This window comes from Thalassophryne amazonica, chromosome 23 (genome assembly GCF_902500255.1).
Source record: "Thalassophryne amazonica chromosome 23, fThaAma1.1, whole genome shotgun sequence".
Taxonomy (NCBI): Eukaryota; Metazoa; Chordata; class Actinopteri; order Batrachoidiformes; family Batrachoididae; genus Thalassophryne; species Thalassophryne amazonica.
The window spans coordinates 12,859,075-12,868,630 of record NC_047125.1 but is presented as its reverse complement, the minus strand read 5'-3'; the positions used below and the strand labels follow the sequence as shown (position 1 = coordinate 12,868,630).

At 42.8% G+C, this 9,556-nt stretch overlaps 1 protein-coding gene across 2 annotated transcripts; it reads right to left on the bottom strand.

The window, feature by feature from the left end:
* Positions 1-280: 280 nt before the first annotated feature.
* On the bottom strand, positions 281-8,918 carry pcolceb (procollagen C-endopeptidase enhancer b). Of its 2 annotated transcripts, none has more exons than XM_034164523.1 (9): positions 8,700-8,918; positions 7,600-7,708; positions 5,616-5,874; positions 5,357-5,484; positions 1,959-2,095; positions 1,305-1,879; positions 1,144-1,224; positions 867-1,037; positions 281-449 (listed from the first exon to the last, which is right to left on the bottom strand). In XM_034164523.1, exons 1-9 carry the CDS (start codon positions 8,789-8,791, stop codon positions 319-321), a joined length of 1,683 nt encoding a protein of 560 aa, XP_034020414.1. In that variant the 5' UTR covers positions 8,792-8,918; the 3' UTR covers positions 281-318. The 2 variants fall into 2 exon arrangements, with proteins under 2 accessions (XP_034020414.1, XP_034020415.1); XM_034164524.1 differs by having other exon boundaries at positions 5,357-5,481; positions 8,700-8,917.
* Between the last annotated feature and the right edge of the window lie 638 nt (positions 8,919-9,556).

Genomic DNA, 9,556 nt, shown 5'->3' with positions numbered 1-9,556 from the left:
ACAGAAACATTCATAGTTTCATCCAAATGCTACCACTGGAATACCCATATTTATATCAGTTTTAAAAAATTATGACAATCAGCTAGAACTTATAAAATTTCAGACCTCAAGTACCAGCATCACATTTTATTATGAATTATTAATCACTGAAATACTGGCGTTATAATTTACATACAAAACACAAATATAATATTGAATATTTCTCGACACACACTTGAAATTTCTTTGCGTATATATGATAATATTTTCACTCTTTAGTAAAGTTTGGAGTTCTTATAGATGGGTGGCGTAGCTACTGTGCCCGTTTCAGCTGTGATGTCAGCATGGTTGGCGAGAGAGTTTGGCCAGTGCCCCGGCGTGGATAGGCCTGTAGAGGAGACTGAAGCTAGACGGGGTGAGGAGGCCGTTGCCATGGGAGTCAGCCGATCCCATCAACACGTAGTTCAGTCCTGGTCAAAAGACAAAAATCTGGTCAGCTAATGTCCTCAAACAACATACTCCAAGAACAAGGTCAACTTGACCGTGTCAGTTCCTCAAGCTGGGTGGGTTTCATGTCTGGAATGTTTCAATAACAGACAAATTGCAGGATCTTGATCAACAGCACAATCACACGGACCGTCTAGATGCTTATATTTTGGACTTTTTGCCCATTTTTGGCTTTTGTCTTCCATTCTTGGATCTCGTCAAGTCTGCTTTTGTTCTCAACCAAGTTTGATCTCTTGGCGACTGTTTCTTGTACCCACATTTGAAACCTGAACCACGATCTGCTCTGTGTAGTTCAATCCAACCACCACACGATGGCAGCAAACACACTTCGGTGGAGCGTGTGCATGACAGTTTCTAGAAGGTTGGAGTTGGGATTTTACCTTTTGTTAAACCGGGGCATCTCCTACAGGTGGACATCAGTGTGACTGACGAGGCGGGTCCTGATTTGGTAGTTTTCAGGCGTCCCGGCTTATAGACCTTAATGAGGGACACCTCAACTGTGGTGGAGCCCCTCGGACCAGAGGTCACCGATGTAACCTTTCCGGTAATCACTGAAAAATAAGAACGGACAGATGAGGAAAGAGTTATTTCTAAAAAAAAAAAAAAAAATCTAAGATGAGTCGTTTGAGGCGGAATAAGGCTGATGTTTTGACTCACCGAAGTCGTGAGGGCAGAAGTTGGTCTGCAGAGTTCCCGTCCTTGTACAGTTTTGTGTACACAGTGGGTTCAGCGGTAAAGCTGTGGAAAACGTGCACATACATGATGAGAACCTGCTGCAGGTGCGCGCCGTTCCTGTATTTTAAAAATCGGTTTCTTACGTTTTTTGCTCACAGCGGGCTTCTTTGGCAGCGTCTTGCTTAATCCCGGTTTTGGGGTCACTACTTTAGACTTCATTTTCGGCTTAGTTGCTGGTTTTACTCGAGTCTTTGAGGTAGGCTTTACTGGTTTGACACCTGGTTTACCGGAGGGTTTGGTTTTTGGTGCCGGCTTACGTGTGGGTTTGGTCTTCATGCTTGGTTTAATCGTAGGCTTAATCTTGGGTTTGGGTGTTGGTTTAGCTCCTGGTTTAGGGGAGACCTTTTTCACAGGTGGTTTCCGGGTGGGTTTGGCAGGTTTGACGGGTGGTTTGCGTGGCGGTGCTTTCTTTGGTATCTTCACCGCTGGTTTTGGGGTAGGTCTGGGGCTAGGGGTTGCTTTTGTGGGCTTACTTGGCATCACAGTCGGTTTTCTCATCGTGGGGTTGACCTGAGGTCCGAAGATGAAGTCACCTCCGGCGGTGGGTGTCCGGGAACTGCGGGGAACGCTGGAATAGTGGGCCATGAATCCATCTGAGGTCACGCTAAGATCAGAAACAAACTGGACCAGGAGCTCATTCCCATTTGTCACAATCGTTCTGTTAAAACCAAATATGGGTCAGACTGGTGGTTTGCACGCAAATATCTGTTAATCCCGATTCCCGATTGTGGGCTCACCCTGGCGGCCTGTCGCCGCAGAATTTCCCAATCCGCCGAGAGTTGTCCCTCTCCCCGCCGTTGAACAGCGCCACATAGTCGTAGCGACAGTACATGTCAGGCTCCAGATCCAACTTCTCGAACTTAACCTCGATCACCTGGAAAACAAACGCCGTGAGCTGCCACATGTGGCTAACGTGCACGAGTGCGGTCCGGTGCAGGCTGGGCGGAGGTGGAAGAGGCATGACTTGTGAAATACAGAAGGGCATTTACTCCCTCGCTCTCACACTTGTTTCCTTCCCTCTTTCCTTGCATGCAGTATCGCAGCACATATGGACACGCCTCCAATCTCTGAATGAAGTCTTTCATTTGGATGCCGTCAGCTCCTGTCACACAGGTTGGGCCCCTTCACCACAATTTACATTTCTTCACCTCCTCCTGCACCAAACATCTGATTCCACACACCTGGCGTGGTTGAAATAATAACTTAATCAAATATGTCTAAAAAATAATTAATAGGAGTGGTATTATATGGGGTAGAAGACAGCCTAAATTACATTTATGCTGTATACAACCCCTGGCAAAAATTATGGAATCACCAGCATCGGAGGATGTTCATTCAGTTGTTTAATTTTGTAGAAAAAAAGCAGATCACAGACATGACACAAAACTAAAGTCATTTCAAATGGCAACTTTCTGGCTTTAAGAAACACTATAAGAAATCAAGAAAAAAAGATTGTGGCAGTCAGTAACGGTTACTTTTTTAGACCAAGCAGAGGAAAAAAATATGGAATCACTCAATTCTGAGGAAAAAATTATGGAATCATGAAAAACAAAAGACCGCTCCAACACATCACTAGTATTTTGTTGCACCACCTCTGGCTTTTATAACAGCTTGCAGTCTCTGAGGCATGGACTTAATGAGTGACAAACAGTACTCTTCATCAGTCTGGCTCCAACTTTCTCTGATTGCTGTTGCCAGATCAGCTTTGCAGGTTGGAGCCTTGTCATGGACCATTTTCTTCAACTTCCACCAAAGATTTTCAATTGGATTAAGATCCGGACTATTTGCAGGCCATGACATTGACCCTGTGTGTCTTTTTGCAAGGAATGTTTTCACAGTTTTTGCTCTATGGCAAGATGCATTATCATCTTGAAAAATGATTTCATCATCCCCAAACATCCTTTCAATTGATGGGATAAGAAAAGTGTCCAAAATATCAACGTAAACTTGTGCATTTATTGATGATGTAATGACAGCCATCTCCCCAGTGCCTTTACCTGACATGCAGCCCCATATCATCAATGACTGTGGAAATTTACATGTTCTCTTCAGGCAGTCATCTTTATGATTGCTTTTCCTTAGCCCATTGTAACCTTGTTTTTTTCTGTTTAGGTGCTAATGATGCCTTTCGTTTAGCTTTTCTGTATGTAAATCCCATTTCCTTTAGGGGGTTTCTTACAGTTTGGTCACAGACATTGACTCCAGTTTCCTCCCATTCGTTCCTCATTTGTTTTGTTGTGCATTTTTGATTTTTGAGACATATTGCTTTAAGTTTTCTGTCTTGACGCTTTGATGTCTTCCTTGGTCTACCAGTATGTTTGCCTTTAACAACCTTCCCATGTTGTTTGTATTTGGTCCAGAGTTTAGACACAGCTGACTGTGAACAACCAACATCTTTTGCAACATTGCGTGATGATTTACCCTCTTTTAAGAGTTTGATAATCCTCTCCTTTGTTTCAATTGACAGGAGCCATGATTCATGTCAGTCCACTTGGTGCAACAGCTCTCCAAGGTGTGTTCACTCCTTTTTAGATGCAGACTAACGAGCAGATCTGATTTGATGCAGGTGTTAGTTTTGGGGAGGAAAATTTACAGGGTGATTGCATAATTTATTCCTCAGAATTGTGAGTCCATATTTTTTTTCCCTCTGCTTGGTCTAAAAAAGTAACCGTTACTGACTGCCACAATTTTTTTCTTGATTTCTTATAGTGTTTCTTAAAGCCAGAAAGTTGCCATTTGAAATGACTTTAGTTTTGTGTCATGTCTGTGATCTGGTTTTTTTCTACAAAATTAAACAACTGAATGAACATCCTCCGAGGCCAGTGATTCCATAATTATTGCCAGGGGTTCTATCTACCCAAGTGAAGGCTCGTAGTAGGGGAGACTGGGAACATTTGTAACAAATGGAAAGTTGTAACAACACCTGTCCCACCAATCAGGATAAGGTTGTCCCATTTATGATGGTAAAAAAAGGCAGATTATGCACAAATGCATGAATAACTTGGTATGAATTCGCAAAAAAAAAAAAAAAAAAACATATTCACCACTAGGGGTGACAATCACTTGGGTAATTTATGCAAATGTAGGTGTTGGTACAAAACAATGTTGCTGACCAGTTTTCCATGCTGGTGTTGCATACCTGCCAACATTTGGATATACCAATGAGAGACACCCACTCATGGATGTGAACGCAAACTGCGTGAAGCATAACTAGGGGGGTCCGGGGGCATATCTAGACCTAGACTACTGCGAGACTAATGGGTGTTCCACACACACTCATGCAGGATGTGAGACACAGGGGTACCAGGACTGTCCTGCACAGTGCGGGATGGTTGGCAGCTCTGCTGTTGAAATGGAAGCAAACAACATGGCTGCCATATTAGCTAGCTGTTATTTAATACATTATTATCAAATTCTGACCTACCAAAGTAAAACCTAATACCAAATTAATATCATTTGAAGTTGGTGTAACCTGCGTCGCTGCATCCCATTCTGGGTGTGAACTGAGATCCTCTGAGATGGGAGGCAGGCACTCTAACCACAAGGCTAACCACATTGCCTCTAGCATCGGTCGCTAGAGCAACTTTTGGCCTTGTAGAGTGAGGTTTATTTAACTTCTGCTGCACAGCACCACCTGCTGGCCATTGTTACATTGGGATGTAAATGCATTCACTTCAGATGACTATAAGCTTCTCTGAATAGCAGCAACAGCTAGCTAGCTAAGCTAGCACAACCATTACTCTATCTATCTTAGCTTTGCTTGTTAGCATGTAGGTGGTTCTAAAATGAGTGATCTTGTTTCTGAACATTATCACGTTCTGCTAATATGTGGCTGCTACCAATTACTGATGTGTTTCATCAGCTAAATGTTTCAACCTTACGGCTGCACCATTACAGATTTTTGCAGAAACGTTAGCATCACATTGATGATACCCAATAGACAACCTCTCTACAACACTACCAAGCTTTTAGCTGCAACATTTAGCCAAACAACATGGAGAAAACTTGCATTGTCAAACACTGCCCTGACCAACAAAATGTTATAGTTGTCCCAGTCTCCCCTACAAGTTGTTTTTGTTGAATAAATAGAAGAAGTGTGGGGAAAAAATCTTAATGTGTGATACGAGTGGCTGACATTGCTGGGTTCTACGGAGATGTGCCAGGAACAGCTGATGCCTGCTGGGTAATCAGAGTTGGGCCAGTTGGGTGTCCTGACAGAACCCTGGGGTTTGGTCAGTCTTCCTCCACAGAAGTGGTTATCTACTTAAAAAAAAAAGAAAGAAGTCAAAACATAAATAAATGTGAGAAACTACCTTAATGTCATTATTTTCACTGACATCTTTTAAACTTTAAGGGGATTATCAGTGATCCCAAACTGGATTAACTGTTCACACCCTCCACATGTGGCTTTCCTGCGTTGAAATAGGCCAGGAAGCCCCTCCCTCCGGTGGCCTCGTCTGACACCATCTCCAACATCATGGTATTGGACGTGGAGATGAGCGCGCCGGGCCGGAACGTTCCGCAGAAGCGACCCAGCTTCTGCACCAAGCGGGAGTGCCCGTTGTAGATGTCTAGGTAGTCATAGCGACACGTGGAGTCAGCTTCCAAGTCGAAGAGACGGAAAGACAGCATGACCACGTGACCCTCTGGGACCTGGAGGAGCCAACAGGATGGTCTGAGTTTTAATATATACCCAAGAAATGTAATCAGAGTCTATTTTTTTTCAATCTGGGTGCTTCACATCTTTGTTTCCAGCATGTCTGGGTCAATGGAGATGAGATGTGACTCAACTGGATGATGGGACATGTTCACATTATTATTTATAGTGACATCAATTAATTAATGTGCACACAAACTGTGGAAGTGGCTCAAATCTGGTATGTTGACATCACTCAGAAATCTGACCTGCGTAACTTGTTTACCTGTGTTCTCAGAAGCTTGACTGCGTGTGCGTGTCTGTTTGGGCAAATTTGTGTTGGCGTGTTTCAGCTCAAGCTGTAGCTACCAGGGGGGCAAAGTCTTTGGAACATTTTATATGTGGGATCATGTTAAAGACTTTGTGTACCAAAGTGAAATTTGGCACACAAGGTCACCTCACTAAAACCTCTGGCAGGTTGTGCTGGGTGAGATTTAATTCTAGTTGTGGCCACCAGGGGGGGCAGAGTCTCTGGAAGCTTGCGTATGCAGTATCGTTACAAATACATCACAAATCAAGGTAAAATTTGTAACACAAGGCCACCTCACTAAGATCTCAGACAAGTGTGATGTTGGGTGGAATTTGATTTTAAATGTAACCACTAGGGGGCAGAGTCTCAAACCTGAAGTTATGTGATAATCTCATAATAACTTTATGGATTGTCATGAAACTTACTGTTGTAGATTATACTTTGCTAAAACCTTGCACAATTCCAACACTACAAATGGTAATGTGAACATAGCCTCTGCGGTCGCCCATTTAGGTTTGAGATTGTAAATGGACTGCATTTATATCGAGCTTTCTTGGTCAAAGCGCTTTACAATAATGCTTCACATTCACCCCTTCACACACACATGTGGACATGCTGCCATGGAGATTAAGGATCTTGCCTAGGGCCCTTAGTGATTTTCCCCAGTCTGACGTGGATTCAAACCAATGCCATGTTCACATTACATACTGAAATGGCCTGAATTCAATTTTTTGTATTTAAATATCAATTTTGTTAGGCACAATCACAGACCTGTGTCCTATATGAGTATTTTTACAAGGACAATCATATCCTCAGATTAGCTGTGAATCACATCAAGGACAGTGTGAGCTCTGTTCACATTACTGGTTGTAGTGACCTGAATCTGACTTTCCATTTTTATTTTTATTACTGTTATAGTTATTCAGATTGTTTTTTTCTTATTAATTTTTGCCTTTGTTTGATACAGATATTTTCTGACTAAATTCAGCACACAGTATTTCTATATACAATACACCCGCATGCTAGATTTGGGCCATTTTTGCATCGACTACAATACATTCACATTAATGGCCCAATTGTTCTGTTTTGTTTGGAGAAAGCCAATGAAAGTTTATATTAGCCGTTAAAGTGACTTGAATCAGATATTTTCTTTTTAGAATAATAATAAATTAATTTTGTTTATGGATAACTTTCTGATTCAGAGGTGACTCTTATTGTTGATATGGTTTCGGTATGAGATGTTGGGCCATTTTATATAGGTTACATTCACATTAACAATTGAAGTGACCATAATCTTAATTTTATTTATTTATTTTTTTGAAGGTAGGGGGTGTCCAAATTCATTTATTTCAACAATTATTTCAACTAATAAATTCATACAGCTTTAATTTAATGTGGATGCTTTGGTTTCATCATTTGTTGCCAGACTCACAGTGATGTACCAGGTGCATTTACTGTTGGGTTTGTAGTGACCGGGGAAGCCTTCACTGGCCACAATGCCCGAGTCTGTGACCAAGTGTCCTCCACAGTGGAACACAGGTCTGAGAAAGACACAGAGAGACAAATACAGTCAAAGGTCCAACTCAAAGCGCTGCAATGGAGGGAAAACACGGCAAGCACATGCATCTATACTGAAGGGGACTGAGGTCGAACCCCTGCACGTAAACACTTTTACATAACCACAGTGGTACAGTGTGTCTCTGTTCTGTGATTCTGGGGAGGTTCCTAAAGAACTGCCATGATTTTTCATCAAACTTGGCAAAACTGTTCCAGTAAGGATGTGAGAGCTTTCAACACCACAAAAAAGGTGTTTTGACACGAAACGCATACTTTACTCTGGCAGACGTGCAAATCACACATGAAGTTTGTACACACCCACCCGGGCCTTGAACTTGGCTAAACACAGAGCAAAACCAAGTCGGTCTGGACTCTTAAATCTGCAGCACCCACTGTGTTAAGTCTTAATTTCAACGACTGCTCGCATCCTCTCACAGCAAAATTTTGCAGCTTTACTTTTTTTGAATCGAGAGTTCACCTTCGTTTGTGCTCTTTTGAGGACTGTGTGTCTGTGATCACAGTTCTGCAGACATTGCTGCGGTACCGTCGGGCAAAAATATCACAGTGGTGGCGTCAGTCCCCGTGGCGTCCCTCCCTTATGACCCTCTGGGGCTGAGCAGCCCACAGGCATTTGTTTGTCTCTCGTGTTCAATCTGCACCCTGTGGAGTGCAAGTAGTTCCGGCATCTGGTTCAGCATTAATTTCAAAGTTGACATCTTTAGCAAGAACTGCGAGAAACCTGCAGAAATTAAGTGTAAATGCAAATAAAAACGAGACAACCACATTTTAATTCTACGCGATTACGAAATGCCAACCACATCTTTCCAAACCCAGCAATCATCCGGCCTTGAAATACTCTAGCGGGGGGGGGGGGGCATAATGTGGTTTTAATGCCACATGTGCATTCAGGGTTTAAAGTGTTGATGCATCTAAATGGGGTGACATGCGTGAAAGAATGTGAAATCTGTGTCCTACCTGGTGAAGTTGGTCTGACTTTGGGCCTTGGTCCATCCCAGTGCAACGATGACAATGGTGCATAAGCTCCACATGCACATCCTGCCCTCCATCCTGCCGTCCTCTGAATTTAGGAGAGATATTGAAGAGGTGGGAGAGGAAGGAGGCAGGAGTATCAGAGAGGCGTGGAGGGATATAATGTTCTTAGGGGAGGAGAGAGAGGATAAACGAAGAGGAAAGGAAAGGAAAGGAAGGGGAAACAAGAGGGAAAGGTTAAAGAAGGCAGTTGGACACCTTTGTTGACCACCTTCAAGAGAGTACAACCCCCCCACCCCTCCAAAAAACATGGGCGATTGCACCAGCCTATACTCTGCCTTCACTTGACATCCTTGCATGGGGTCATTGACATCTGATCCACATTAGACCCACAAGAGCAGAATTCTGTGCAGAAAACTTAGTTTCGATAGCTTAGCTAATTCAGGAGATATCTAGGCGCGAATGCATTTTGGATGATGACCTCTAATTTGACCATGTACAAAAACCCATTACCTTGACATGACCTGTGTTGAAAGAGGATAGACCAAGTTTGTCAAAGTTGAATTGAAATGATCTTTAAGATTTCGCTGAAGAGAGGCAGTTACAATTGCCTCCTTCTGTTTCATAATGTTTTTGTATGCTTTTGTAGCAAGTTCAGACCCAGACATAAAAACGTCCCCATGAGCTACACTCGCCTGGTAGCACGTTGGTATCACGAGCAAGATGTCTGGTCTGGTTTTCAAACCCCATTGGAGGCATAAACATGTATGCTGCTCTGCTACAATTGGTGTCAGAAGTGGGATAGGATAAATGGACTGTGTTTATATGCTTTTCTATCTGAA

Coding starts and splice junctions, on each gene's coding strand:
- pcolceb (XM_034164523.1), bottom strand. CDS start 8,791: ATGGAGGGCAGGATGTGCATGTGGAGCTTATGCACCATTGTCATCGTT. Junction 5,875..7,599: donor AATGCACCTGGTACATCACT/GTGAGTCTGGCA, acceptor TGGCTCCTCCAG/GTCCCAGAGGGTCACGTGGT. Junction 1,880..1,958: donor TGCGGCGACAGGCCGCCAGG/GTGAGCCCACAA, acceptor TGGTTTTAACAG/AACGATTGTGACAAATGGGA.